General features: G+C 46.5%; 3 protein-coding genes across 7 annotated transcripts in view; all 3 read left to right on the top strand.

Moving 5' to 3' along the window:
• The first annotated feature begins 1733 nt into the window (after positions 1–1733).
• Wdr74 (WD repeat domain 74) lies at positions 1734–6386 on the top strand. Its single transcript, XM_021151770.2, has 11 exons — positions 1734–1840; positions 1922–2028; positions 2111–2232; positions 3370–3445; positions 3564–3710; positions 3882–3983; positions 5035–5135; positions 5216–5271; positions 5582–5727; positions 5855–5911; positions 6167–6386. Exons 1-11 carry the CDS (start codon positions 1777–1779, stop codon positions 6341–6343), a joined length of 1155 nt encoding a protein of 384 aa, XP_021007429.1. The 5' UTR covers positions 1734–1776; the 3' UTR covers positions 6344–6386.
• Positions 6387–6479: 93 nt separating this feature from the next.
• LOC110285535 (testis-expressed protein 54) lies at positions 6480–6987 on the top strand. The gene is made up of 2 exons (XM_029472357.1): positions 6480–6608; positions 6737–6987. The coding sequence occupies exons 1-2, from the start codon at positions 6530–6532 to the stop codon at positions 6916–6918; spliced, it is 261 nt and encodes an 86-aa protein (XP_029328217.1). The 5' UTR covers positions 6480–6529; the 3' UTR covers positions 6919–6987.
• A 182-nt stretch (positions 6988–7169) lies between these two features.
• Positions 7170–14011, top strand: part of Stx5 (syntaxin 5) — a 16636-nt gene continuing 9794 nt past the window's right edge. Inside the window, exons 1-5 of one of the 5 annotated variants that reach the window (XM_021151545.2) lie at positions 7170–7334; positions 8016–8259; positions 8616–8686; positions 8842–8897; positions 9115–9185. In XM_021151545.2, the coding sequence (XP_021007204.1) occupies positions 8035–8259; positions 8616–8686; positions 8842–8897; positions 9115–9185 (423 nt within the window). In that variant the 5' untranslated portion in view covers positions 7170–7334; positions 8016–8034. The other 4 variants (XM_021151547.1, XM_021151542.2, XM_021151543.2 and 1 more) reach the window with 4 other exon arrangements.

The following is a 14011-nucleotide window of genomic DNA, read 5'->3' on the forward strand; positions in this document are numbered from 1 at the left end:
TTTGAGACAGGGTTTCTCTGTATAGCCCTGGCTGTCCTGGAACTCACTTTGTAGACCAGGCAGGCCTCGAACTCAGAAATCCGCCTGCCTCTGTCTCCCGAGTGCTGGGATTAAAGGCGTGCGCCACCACGCCCGGCTTGGAATTTTTTAAAAACTATTTTATTATCTATCTCCCTTCCAGCCCTTATTCTACCAACACTAGATATGAGAGAAAAAAGGCTAGAGGGGAAAGGGAAAGGAGAAATAGTAGTCTCTAGGCTACTTCCTGCTGATTAGGGACATCGTGTTTCTTGGGGCAGTGATATCTTCATAGTCAGGCTATCTCCAGTTTCTCATCAAACTTCAACACCAGGAACCAAGAGCAGCAGTAGGAAGCAGCAGCTGCCTCTGCCTTCTTCAGAGGGCCTCCCACCTCTCTAGGGCCCCTGGCACTTATCCCTCTCCAGAGTCCCCATAATTACAAATGTAAACTATCTGCAGCTGGCAAAAAAAAAAAAAAAATCATACTCCTCCTAGATTATGAGACAATCATAGTTAACAGCTATGGACAAACTGAAGCATCCTCTTATGCTACACCTGGGATTAGAAAAAAACATATTTATGTGACTGGGTTTTTATTTTTTTAAAGATTTATTTATTTATTACATGTAAGTACACTGTAGCTGTCTTCAGACACACCAGAAGAGGGTGTTAGATCTCATTACGGGTGGTTGTGAGCCACTATGTGGTTGCTGGGATTTGAACTCAGGACCTTTGGAAGAGCAGTCAGTGCTCTTATCCGCTGAGCCGTCTCGCCAGCCCCCTGGGTTTTTAAAGAAATAAAATTTCTGACTATAGCCTCAATTTGAGCAAATAAAAATCGTAACCAGGTCTCTACTTTTCAAGAAGAGATGGTTCAGTGATTAAAAGCACTTGCAGCTCCTCCACAGTACCTTGGTTCCATTCCCAGAACCCAGAAGACAATTTATAACCATCTGTATCTGTGGCTTCATCCAGGAGATCCAACGCCTCTGACATCCTTGGACTCCTGCACCCATGTGCAGCCATATGCAGACACACCTACTGATGGTCAGAAAATAGAGAATAGCTTCTGAAATTCTTTTAATAGTGTGGGATATAAAGCCGGGCATGGTGGCGCATGCCTTTAATCCCAGCACTCGGGAGGCAGAGGCAGGTGGATTTCTGAGTTGGAGGCCAGCCTGGTCTACAAAGTGAGTTCCAGGACAGCCAGGGCTATACAGAGAAACCCTGTCTCGAAAAACAAAAACAAACAAACAAACAAACGAACAACAACAACAAAAATAGTGTGGGATATAATTAACACAAAATAGGGAGATGGAGGAGACCTGGCTCCACACAGTATTGCAGTTCAGAAATTATGCTTTTCACAGACACTGCAAAGGTGGTCCTTACTTTTTAGTTCTCCATAAACAAGCATGTCCTGTTTGAGGTGTATGTGCGTTTTGTTTGTATATTCAAGACAGAGTTTCTCTGTGCAGCCCTGGTTGTCCTAGAACTCCCTCTGTAGTCCTGGCTGTCCCGGAGCCCACAGAGATCCTCTTTTCTCTGCCTCCAGAGTGCTGAGATTTAAAATGCGTGCCCTTCTGAAGGTTGGGGGCAAGAGGTGAGGGATGGAAGGAAGGAGGGAAGAAGAGGGGCTAAATGACAGTTTGGGGCGGGTACAGAGGGAGAGACCCGAGTTGTCAGACTGAATCCGGCGCCCGCTGATGATGCAGTAGTGGCGCGCCGGAAGTGCAAGCCACGGGCTGCTCTGCGATGGCGGCTGCCTCGGCTCGCTGGAACCATGTGTGGGTCGGCACTGAGACCGGCATCCTGAAAGGTGAGTATCGGAGTTGTTTGTGGGACAGTGTAGGGGTCGCTTGTTTGTCACCCCAGTGTGACTGACGTCCTTGTCCCTTAGGGGTGAACCTTCAGCGGAAACATGCGGCAAATTTCACACCGTCCGGACAGCCGCGGCGGGAGGAGGCAGTGAATGCTCTGTGCTGGGGCACCGGCGGCGAGACCCAAGTGAGTAGCCACTGGCCGGGCCGGAGCTCAGGGATGCCTGACAGCCTTGCTCTTCTTCCATCATTCCTTTCTCTGCTGGCAGATCTTGGTGGGCTGTGCAGACAGGACCGTGAGGCACTTTAATGCTGAGGAGGGTACATTCCTGAGCCAGAGATACTGCCCAGGCGGGGAAGGCACGTTCCGAGGTCTCGCCCAGGCGGATGGGTAAGGACCACATTCTAGCCTAGGTCACATAGCGTTTGGGGCTCTCTTAGATTGAACTGAATACTTAAGTTAAACACTTTAGGTGATACAATCTCTGGGATAGGTGATTACAAACAAGGTTGTTTTCGTTTATCCTATAACATGCATTCATCGGACAGCTACTGAAAGCATGAAGGAAAAGTATAAGGATTTTGGGGAAAACACGTACCTTAATAAAGTTTGCATTCTAGATAGAATTTTTTATCCTGGCTCCTTTATAACGTTCTGTGCACATAATTTAATGCTTTTGAACACGTATTTAAGTAGGATTGACAAAAATATAAGATAATGAAGCTTCCAAAGTGTGGCTAGGAAGGAAGAGTCACCAAGGTTAGTAATCTGGGAGCAGCTTTTCTAGATCGATGATGAAAGAAGGCTGCTTTGGTAATTCAACAGGTGAGCTCCAGACAGGTTATATAGAATGGAGTTTTGAACTAGGTCTTGAAGTACAAGTATATAATGTTGACAAAAGAGATACAATCTGAAAAGCAGATACTGAGCAGAGACTAGGGAGGAGTTAACATACTAAAACGCTACATACATAGGACAAATGCCATTTGGAGGCTGAAGTCAAGGAAACATCAGTATACATGTAAGTTTGGCATTGTATTTGGTTGAGATTAAAGGGAAAGGGCTTTTGTACTGAGTTGAGATCTTATCTCCTAGATAATAGAGTATATTGGGTTTGAATAGGAAATGTCATGGACAGAGCTCTGAGCCTGTAGGAGTGAGGAGTATCACAAAGGCTCTTTGCCACAGCCCAGGCAAGCAATCTAGAGCTTAAGCCTAGGGTGGCAGATGTGTGGAAGAACACAGACACAGTTGTGCAGAGCCTGGGAAACGGCCTGGGCTTCCAGGGAAGAGGTTTATGTTATCGTTGTGTGGGTTGGGTTACTCGTTTCTGGGGGGTGGGGGAGGGAAGGTGTGTATGTTTTGTTGTTTAGTATCTCATGTAGCCAGGATGGCCTTGAACTCACTATGTAGCTCAGACTGACTTGGAATTCCAGGTTCTCTCTTTACTCCCCACACTGGTAGCTGTGCACCATAAAACCTGGCTTACACTTTGTAAAATCCCAATATTCCCTTGCTTGCTTTCAGCACCCTTATCACATGTGTGGATTCGGGGATCCTCAGAGTCTGGTGTGAAAATGACAAAGAGGCGTCCTCTGACCCAGTAAGGTTTACCTGTCCCGGTGGTTGAAAGGATGGGAGCTAGGGTAGGGGTCTGATAGGGAATTTGGTAACGGAAAGATTAAGGGCTTTGAGACTAACTCATCTCTGGTTTTTTTCAGCTCTTGGAACTGAAGGTGGGTCCTGGGGTGTGTAGGATGCGCCAAGATCCCACACGTACACATGTGGTTGCCACATGTGGGAAAGAGAATGCTTTGAAAGTATGGGACCTACAGGGGTCTGAGGAGCCCGTATTCAGGGCCAAAAATGTGAGTGAGTGAGTGATGAAGGGTTGGGGAGATGCTCTGTTGGATTGAGGTTGGGGGAAGTGAAAGCCACTGAGGGTGATCATAACCTAGATGGGCTTTGGGGGCATGGAGGATTGGAGGAAACAGGTCAGGCTTATCACACTTTGTGCCCATATGTACCTTCCACACCAGGTGCGGAATGATTGGCTTGATCTCCGAGTTCCTATTTGGGACCAGGATACACAGTTCCTCCCTGGGTCACAGAAACTTGTCACATGCACAGGGTACCACCAGGTGAGGCTCTATTTACTCTCGGATTGAAGTAGCTTGAATTCAGAAAAACAACAACAACAAAAGTGTCTCCTGATAGAGTAGGTGTAACTCTGCCTGGGCTATCAAAGGAGCTCAGACTTTCTTAGTCAGCAAAGCCCATGGCCGAGCCTACTACTCTCCCGTACTGCGTTCTAGGGTGGAATTCTCAACTCTGGGTTTCTATTTCTCCTGCCTAGAAGGGAAAGCAAAGGGAGTGTTCCTTCCACAGGAGGTTCCACAGGGAACAGATATCATGGGTGAACATCAGGTTGTCTGCAAAACAATTATATAATCCTTCCATGTAGTACTAACCAGGCTCATGAGATCTGACAGTATTAGGCACAGTCTAGCTAGTATGATCATAGAGAGAACTTTGTAGTCCTCATACAGTCTGGTTTGCTTTGGGGACCCCTTTCATGTCTCAGCTCTACCAGTCTTGTGTGAGTGCTTAGCTAAGGATCTTTGTGGCTTATTCCATTTGAAGTTGTGAGACTCTGCCAGGGTGGGGTCATTTGTCTAGTCCTGGACATGAAAGTCTGATATAGATGCTAGGCCTTTGCTCAACATGTGAGGAGCTCCCCATTGCTCCCTCAGCAAGATGAAGCATTCCTGTTTGAAATTCACCACTTTCTAGCTTTTCTATCCCTCCACTGTCCATAAGACTATGCTTATGAGGGCTCCTGAGCCCTTTCCCCAGTGTTCTGAGATGAGATTAAGTACATACCTCAAACGAGAAAGCCGTCTTGCCAGGCATGGTAGTATGTCCACTTTAATCCCAGCACTGGGGAAGCAGCCTTGCCAGGCATGGTAGTATGTCCACTTTAATCTCAGCACTGGGGAAGCAGGTGGATTTCTGAGCTTGAGGCTAATCTGGTCTACATAACAAGAGCCACGAACGGCAAGCAGGACTATGCAGAGAAACCCTGTCTCAAAACAACAACAAAATAATAGTCTTCAAAAGGATAATGATAAATAAATATTGGGGGGCCACTGTGGGTAAGGATACTCCTGTGATACTCCAGTCTTCTTTTAGGTCCGTGTCTATGATCCAGTCTCCCCCCAGCGCCGGCCCGTCCTAGAGGCCACCTATGGAGAGTACCCACTGACAGCTATGACCCTTACTCCTGAGGGCAAGTGAGTGGTGAGGGAAAGGGAAAGTGCTCTGGAATGGATCCAGAAGTCATACTGAGCCCCCTCTTTGGTATCCTCCTTAGCTCCGTCATCGTAGGGAACACTCATGGGCAGCTGGCAGAAATTGATTTTCGGCAAGGTGAGTGGACCATGGGTTGCTTGAGAAGGGGAGAGGGCAAAGAGAAAGGTCACTACTGAGAGGGTCACTGTGCCTTGTCAGTGTCACAGTCACTCTGTGGGTTCAAGTTCCAATTTCACTAAAAACTCTAACCTTGGACTAGTTATTTGATTCCTGTGTCTATTTCTTTGCCTATAAAACTGAATTATCATTGGTAACTCCTGTTTCTAGGTTATTCTAAGGACTAAGTACTGATATGTAAGTGATTTGAACAGTAAATAAATATTCAGTGGCTGGTTAGCTAACACCGGTGCCCTACATCCTTCTCCAGGGCGTCTCCTGGGCTGTCTGAAGGGGCTTGCAGGTAGTGTTCGTGGGCTGCAGTGTCACCCTTCGAAGCCCCTCTTAGCCTCTTGTGGCTTGGACAGAGTCTTGAGGATACACAGGATCCGCAGTCCACGTGGGCTAGAGCATAAGGTGAGAGCCCAGACCTTTGGCACTCGCCACTCTGACCTTTTCTGGAACCTCTCCCCTTTCCTGTGCCCCACATCAAAAAGTTTCCGTCTCAGCTTATCTGGACTCAAAAACCTCTTTTATTTTACAGGTTTATCTCAAGTCTCAACTGAACTGCCTTCTCCTGTCGGGCCGGGATAACTGGGAGGTGAGCAACTAGTTAGGTGTGAGAATTTTGGAGCCAAAGGCATGATGGCAAGGGATTCTCTGTGGAGAGAACAGGAGACAGCTAGAACACAGGCCAGGGCTTTCTCTTTACTGTAACTTAATTTCCTTGAGGAGTCCTCAAGCCTTTACAGGCTATTGCCAAAGGTGAAGTCCTCCAGAACACGAGGGCATTGGTTTCCAGATTTTCAGCCTCTTTCCCTGTCCCTGACTCCTGAATGTCCTTCTTGACCATCAGGATGAGCCCCAAGAATCTCAAGAGCCCAACCAAGTACCCTCAGAAGACACAGAGACAGATGAACTTTGGGCGTCTTTGGAGGCAGCTGCCAAGCGGAAGCTCCCGGATTTGGACCAGACACAAGGTGCTCTCCAAAGAAGGAAGAAAAAGAAGCGGCCTGGATCCACCAGTCCTTGAAGCCCCTTGCTCATGTTGTTAATAAACAGCCCAACGCTACTGATCCTGGACCTTTTGTGATGGGAGAAAGACCTTGTAGGTGGGAGGGGTTCCCTCACCTAGCTGCGGGAGACCTGACGTCACAAAAGCTAGGCCCAGAGCTAGGCTGGCTGGGGAGGGTGACAGAGTCCTGCGCCTTTCGGGGCCATGGGCTGCTGTCAAGACAAGAACCGTTGGGCCTCGGATGAGCAAGCAAGGGATGAAGTAACAGAGGATGGCAGGGAAGGTAGGACTAGATACAACAAACGGGTCTCAGGTCCTGGAATGGGAGCCGGAGGTGCCCCAAAGGGACTGCCCCAGAGGTGGGGCTGGAGAGAACAGAAGTGAATTAAGTGGATCCTGTGGTGCTTGTAGGCAACGAAGTGGACAACTCAGGCCGCCGTAAACAAAGATCTAACGAAAGTCTCCTGATCACCGTGCTGTGGCGCAGGCTATCCATGTTCAGCCGTCGGGAGTCCTCGCGGTCAGGCAAGCAGGACAATCAGATGCAGGAACGCAAACGTGAGGGAAGCCACAAGGAACCAGAAAAAGGCTGACTACAACCCTGGTCTTAGTCCTCCCCAACATCCAGAGAATAAAGTTAATATTGCGAATCTGCTGAAAACACTTAGGCCTAAGCTTTCAGCTTTAAAGGCTCCAAGACCACAGGCTCTTTAAGGCGCCTCTAATCCAGCCGGTCCAGATTTGTTCTCGCACTTCAGGGGCGGGGCCGCGGCGGTAGTCTAACCAATAGGAGAGCGGAGTCGAGTTTGCATGGTAGGGGTGTGTTCTTTCTGTCTCTGGGCTAAAAAAAAGGCGTGGCGCGGCAGCCACGTCACCGAGTTAGGAGTACGTCTAGGTGACGTGGCCGCTCCTGTTCTTTGGTCCGGCTTCCACTGCTTACAAGTCCTTCGAGGAAGCGGCAACAACCTGGGAGGAGTGGCGGTGGTGGTGGCGGTAGGAAACAGAAGAGGTAGGGTTTCGCTTCAATAGGAGTCCAGCCTCTGTCGTTCGGCTCAGCTCCAGGCAGCGGCTTGACGGGGGAGGGGGGAAGGGAGCCAGGGGTAAGTCCTGCTGGCGGCTCCGCGTAAGCGAATACCTCGCTGTCCAATCAGGAAAGGTCTTGTTAAGGAAAAACTTTGCCCCATCCAATCAGTGGCTGCAGTCTTCCAACAGGGCGGAACTTTGACGGAGGTGGGACTTCCTGTTTCAAATAAACACTTTTTAGAGGTTTTTTTTTTCTCCCCTCTCCGCCCTCCGAAGTGTGCCCAGCTCTGGAGGTCGGTTGCTGTTTTCTGTGAGAGAGGGAAGGAAATCACGTATACCAAAGGGCAGGATTGAGACCTGGGCTAACTGCAAAGGTCTGCCTGGAAGTTCAGGGCCGCAGGACCAGGCTGTGGCTGTTTTCTCGACTTTAGGGGCCCCGGCCGGAGCTCTGGCAGTCAGAGCCAAGTCGGAAGGAGACTCTGAGGAGGCTTCGCCTTGGGCCTGGAGGAAGCTGATCGTTCTCGCCGTGTCCAGGGTGCAGGATCTGCGGGTGGCCTTGGGCTCCAAAGTCTGTCAAATATGGGAAAGGGCCTGGGGATTTGCTAGTTGAGGGGAGAGTTTGGGGAAAGAGGCTGCCTGGAGAATGACATTCTCCTCTCCACAACAGTCTGAGGTTATGCGACTCGATGATCCCGCGGAAACGCTACGGATCTAAGAACACGGATCAGGGTGTCTACCTGGGTCTCTCAAAGACACAGGTTCTGTCCCCTGCAACTGCTATCAGTAGCAGCAGTGACAGCACTCCTTTGCCCACCCCGGTGGCCCTGGTCCCCTCCCCTCCCGACACCATGTCCTGCCGGGATCGGACCCAGGAGTTCCAGTCTGCCTGCAAGTCCCTGCAGAGCCGTCAGGTAAGAAGCTGGAGTGGAAAGGCAGGCGTGAGCCCATTTAGTTAATGCTTAGGTTTGTTTGGTAGTTGTCTAAACTTACTTTACAACTCTTAGATAGTCTAATCTTACCAGTAGGAGAGGAGGAATTGTCTTCAGTAATTTCAAGAATACTTTAAGTAATTTGCCCTAAATACCACAAACGATGAGTCAGGATTTAAACCTACATCTGATTTTTTTCTTATCTACAAACCACTGATAAATGTAGATTGTCTGACGCCAACAGCGCTAGAGTGTTTAGTGGGTTATGTGAGGGAGCAGTGAAAAGCTGAGGTAAGTAGTGACGGGAACTAAAGTAGCAAATTTTTGATACAATTCAGAATGGAATCCAAACAAGCAAACCGGCTCTGCATGCGGCCCGACAGTGCAGTGAATTTACCCTCATGGCCAGGTGAGTTGAGAGGGGCGTTGTGGTGGGGTGATACAGTGTCTTAAGTAGATCTGCCTGTGATGGTTTGGCTGAGTGGAATTGGTTGTGTTGGAGCTTATGGTAACAGCCTCTTTCCTGCCCTTTAACACAACCTTCTCACTGATGATCATTTGCAGGCGCATTGGGAAAGATCTCAGCAATACATTTGCCAAGCTGGAGAAGCTAACAATCTGTGAGTGTTTGGGAGGCCTTTCCTAGGTGGGACAGTGAAACATAGTACTAGGAGGTGAGGCTCATGGAGGTTTTGTTTTATTTTTTCTATGGTGCTGGGGATTTAAACCAGGGATGTATACCTTAAGGCAAGTGTCTCTACTACTGAACTGTCATCCTAGCTCTTTGAGCCTTGCTATTTACCCTCACCTGTCCTAATGTTTCATCTGTCTCTGCAGTGGCAAAGCGCAAGTCCCTCTTTGATGATAAAGCAGTAGAAATTGAGGAGCTAACATACATCATCAAACAGGTGAGCTGCTAGCCATCAGGAGAGCCCAGCATTCTAATTAGATTACTTCCATCATTTTCCATCGCCATGAATCCCCAGGGTAAGTATCTAGACCCATGTCCAAACACCGTGTTCCTCCATTGAGTCAGTAGACACTTAGATCATCTAGTATTTATAAAGCACTGTTCTAGATGCTGATGAAACAACTGTGAAGCCAGAGCATGGTCTTCAAGGGCTCGTTTTTCTTGAGAGTTACCCAGCATCAAAAGCCTTGGCTTAAAATGAGGTTAGATGTCAGTATAGAAAAGATCTTACAAAACGATTAATGAAGCAGGATACTGGAAAGATTGACCAAGGATATGAAATCTGAGCTGGACTCAGCTTATGTAGAAGTAGGCTGAGGGGCCTATATGCAGAAATTCAGCCAGGTAGTGGCATATGTCTTTAATTTCAGACCTTAGGAGGCAGAGGCAGGTGATTTCTGTAGTGGTAGAGATGTTTTCGTTTTAATTCCAGGTGTAGGTATGTGGGGCTGCTTCTGTCTGTTTGTAGCACCTGATTGTGATTTGCCAGCTACAGATAGTTTCTGTGATTGTGTGATGCTTGGAATTCTAGGAATTTTTTTAGAGGGTATATAAATGTTGGGGCCATTCAAGAGGCGGCGTTGGTGGTTATTTCAAGGGGAGTTGAGTAGTCATGCTGGAAGAACTAAGAAAGAAATTAGATTTACAGATCTCTCTTTTCCCTCTTCCTTCTTTCTCTCCTATTTAGTTGATGGGGTGAATGGAGTATGTATATGTTATGGAGGTGGGTGAGGAAGACTGGGAAAAAGAAACCCACAAAGTAGCAATGGCAAGCTACAGATCTCTGTGAGTTTGAGGCCAACCTAGTCTGTAATTATGTTTTTTGTTTTGTTTTGTTTTTTAAGATTTATTATATGCAAGTACACTGTAGCTGTCTTCAGACACACCAAAAGAGGGCGTCAGATCTCATTATGGATGGTTGTGAGCCACCATGTGGTTGCTGGGATTTGAACTCAGGACCTTCAGAAGAGCAGTCAGTGCTCTTAACCGCTGAGCCATCTCTCCAGCCCTGTAATTATGTTTCTTCCCTTCATCCCTTCTACTTTCCAAAAGAAAAGAAAAAAAAAAGTGGGAACAAAAGATACAGATAGCCCAGAGCAGATTCTTTGTTTTGGTTTTGAGACTGTATTTATATAGCCCAAGCTGGTGTTTTTGTTTAAGACAGGGTTTTCCTGGAACTCCATTTGTAGACCAGATTAGCCTCAAACCCAGAGATGTATCTGCCTCTATTCTCTGAGTACTGGGATTAAAGGCATATATATGCCTACCATGCATAGCTCCATCCTGGTATTTATTTATTTGTTTGTTTGTTTGTTTGTTTTTCGAGACAGGGTTTCTCTGTGTAGCCCTGGCTGTCCTGGAACTCACTTTGTAGACCAGGCTGGCCTTGAACTCAGAAATCCACCTACCTCTGCCTCTCCAGTGCTGGGATTAAAGGCGTGTGTTTAATTTTTGATTCTACTTCTACTTCAGCACCCCAAACACAGGGATTATACCATGTATCACCATGCCTGCCCAGGATTTTTATCTCTGTTCACATGTATATCACAAATGCGTATAGTAGTGTCCAGCCTGACTGTTGGTTGCCTAGATGAGTGACTGGCAAGAAGTTGGTTGTTTAACTGAGTGACTAGTTGTAAGGAACATAGTGGACTTTGATAAGGAGTGTAGAATCATCTTGACTGATCTAGAGGACACAGAGTTTGGTCTGGAATGTGGATGGGACGGGCTAGATGCTTACAGGGCAGCTGGTCTGGCTCTCTAATACAAATATGCTGGTCTCCCAAAGAGTAGACCCCATTTAAGGTGTGCTATGGTGATGTAAGAGAGTATAAGATTACTATTGGGCTATTACTACTTACCACTTAAAATCATCCCACTGCATTCTGTGTTGCTTTATTCCGTTTGCTCCAAGGGCGGAATGGACAGTTCTGGGACTCTTGTTGCAAACCCTGCAGATACCAATGCTGATTTTCTTTGATTCAGTTTTCATTGTCCCACTGCATTCTGAAGAACTTGAAGTGGCTTTGTCACCCACTTGGATTCTGACCTTGTGTGAACTCCTAACTTCTGAGTTGTCATTGTCTTATCAGCAAGGCAGATCTTGTGATGATCTTTTGTTTGCTTCTGTCAAATGATGGACACTAGCTTTTTCAAGGCCAAGACCACTGAATTGGTTGATCCAAGCTGGTGTACGTAAAGTGATATTTGAGGTATGTTTCAGTAGTGAAGAAAAGCAGTTCATCTGAAGAACTGCTGGGAATGCATTCCGAAAAGTGGGAATGCCATTTAGAAAGTAGGCATAGCCAGAGGAAAGGTCTCGGTGTTGGCAGTGTACAGCAGTAGGATACTATAGAAGCACTCAGTGGCCAGACAGGTCCTGTGTCGGCATCTCGGGCATTTAGGTTCTAGTCTAAGTTGTGTGATAAGCTCTTGATTTTTCCAGCAGGGTGATGACAATACCCTGATTTTGATTTTGAAGATCACACTGGGCACTGTTTAGGCAACAGGGCTTTGGAAGGCAGACTAGAAAGAGGCTTATGAGGCTCTTTGTTTTTTTGAGAGTAGACAAGGTGGTTGGGGCACACAAGGTAGAAATGGACATGGTATGGATGCATTTAGAATATATACTGGACAAAACCAAAAGTGCCTGTGAGGAAAGGGGAATTCAGAGTTGTGAGGTTTTTTGTTAGTTTGTTTTTGAAACGGGGTCTACTATATACACCCGGCTGGCCCTGGACTCATAGATTCTATCTATCTGCTTCTGCATCCTAAGTATTGAGATTAAAGATGTGCACCACCACATCTGCTTAAAACTTTTTTAAAAAAAATCTGAGTGTTTTGTGTGTCTGGTGCTTATGAGATCAGAACATGGCATTGGATACTCTAGAGTTGTAGCAGCAGATAGTTGTTGGAAGTTGAATCTGTGTCTTCTACAAGAGTAGTAAGTGCCCACTTTCCAGCCTGTTTGTTTGTATTTTAAGGTAAAGTCTTGGGGCCTGAGAGATGGCTCAGTGGTTAAGAGCACTGGCTGATCTTCCAGAGAACCTGAGTTCAATTTTCAACACCCACATGGCACCTCACAACTGTCTGCAACTCCAAGTGCATTAGGGGTCTGACATCCTTACATAGACATACATAAAGGCAAAACATCAATTTACTTAAAAATAAATCTTTAAAACAAAATAATCTCATTCTGTAACTTATAGACTGACCTTACATTCATCACAGGTTACCTGCCTCACGTGGGATTTTAAGAATAAGCTACCATGACTAGCTAGGCATCTGGTGAATGGCGGTGCATTTACTAAAAAGGAGAAAGCAGCAAAGGAAATGTGACCTTGAGAGAATAGATTAAGAGTTAAGTAGAAGAAATTTTTTTCTATGCAAGAAGCTTAAATAGTAGATAAATGAAAAGCAGTTAATGGGCTTTGTTTGTTTGTTTGGGTGCAAGGAAAGAAACGGAGGGCCTGTGTTTGCTGCTTCACACCCCCAGACCTTTTACTATATTTGATGTAGTACTGAGTATACAGTAAGCACTTAGTAGATTCTCAGATTTTACCTGTCCAGTCAGTATTGTAGACTTAATGATAGCATGTAGGTATACTAAGGAGTTGGTGAGAAGTTAGAAGCTTTCGTCTGGAGTTCCTGTGTGGGAAATAGTACTTAAGCTAGAACCCAAGGGAAGGAGCTATTATAGCAAACAAACCCAAAACTCGAGGAAGGTAGACCTCAGTGAAAGTGAGTCCAGGGTCTGGAGAGGAAGGAGGTTCAATATACTTAGAAAGTCTCTAGAAGTGCTTAGATTTTATCAAGTATTTTTCTCATCCTCACTATTTAAAAGGTTTTAAGTTACATTTGTGTTTTTGGGGTGGATGCCTGAGTGTCCTGCAATGCATGTGGAGTTGTGGGTCCCTGGGACTGAGTGGGGGTTTTGAGACATGGGAACAAGCTTCTTTATCTACGGAGCCATCTTGCTGGCCCTTATTCCTGTGGCCCCCGCACCCCCACCTTAAAAAAAAGTTTACAATGTATAAAGGATTTTGTCTGCATGTATGCTTGCAGGCCAGAAGAGGGCACCAGATCTCATTATAGATAGTTTGGAGCCACCTTGTGATTGCTGGGATCTCAGGACCTCTGGAAGAGCAGACAAGTGCTCTTAACCTCTGAGCCATCTCTCCAGTTCTCATGCTCCATACTCACTTTTTATTTTTTTTTCTGTGTGTGTTTAAAGATGTATTAAAGATGTATATGAGTATGCTGTCACTGTCTTCAGACACTCCAGAAGAGGGCGCCAGATCTCGTTACAGATGGTTGTGAGCCACCATGTGGTTGCTGGGATTTGAACTCTGGACCTTCGGAAGAGCAGTGGGGTGCTCTTACCCACTGAGCCATCTCGCCAGCCCTATTTTTTTTATCTGTGTGTGTTTAAAGATGTATTTATTTTAATGTATATGAGTATGCTGTCACTGTCTTCAGACACACCAGAAGAGGGCGTTGGATCTCATTGCAGATGGTTGTGAGCTACCATGTGGTTGCTGGGATTTGTGAACTCAGGACCTCTGGAAGAGCAGTCAGTGTTCTTAACCACTGAGCATCTGTCCAGCCTCTAGACTCTATTCTTGATGCCTTCCATTCTGGTACTTTCCTGGGTCATAGTATATCAAGACAATTTTCTTTGCCCTCATGGGGAGAACGGAAATGCAGGTGACACATAGGCCGTAATAGGAAGTCACTGTATATTACTTTGTTTTTTTTTTTTTT

This window comes from Mus caroli, chromosome 19 (assembly GCF_900094665.2).
Source record: "Mus caroli chromosome 19, CAROLI_EIJ_v1.1, whole genome shotgun sequence".
In the NCBI taxonomy this organism is placed as follows: domain Eukaryota; kingdom Metazoa; phylum Chordata; class Mammalia; order Rodentia; family Muridae; genus Mus; species Mus caroli.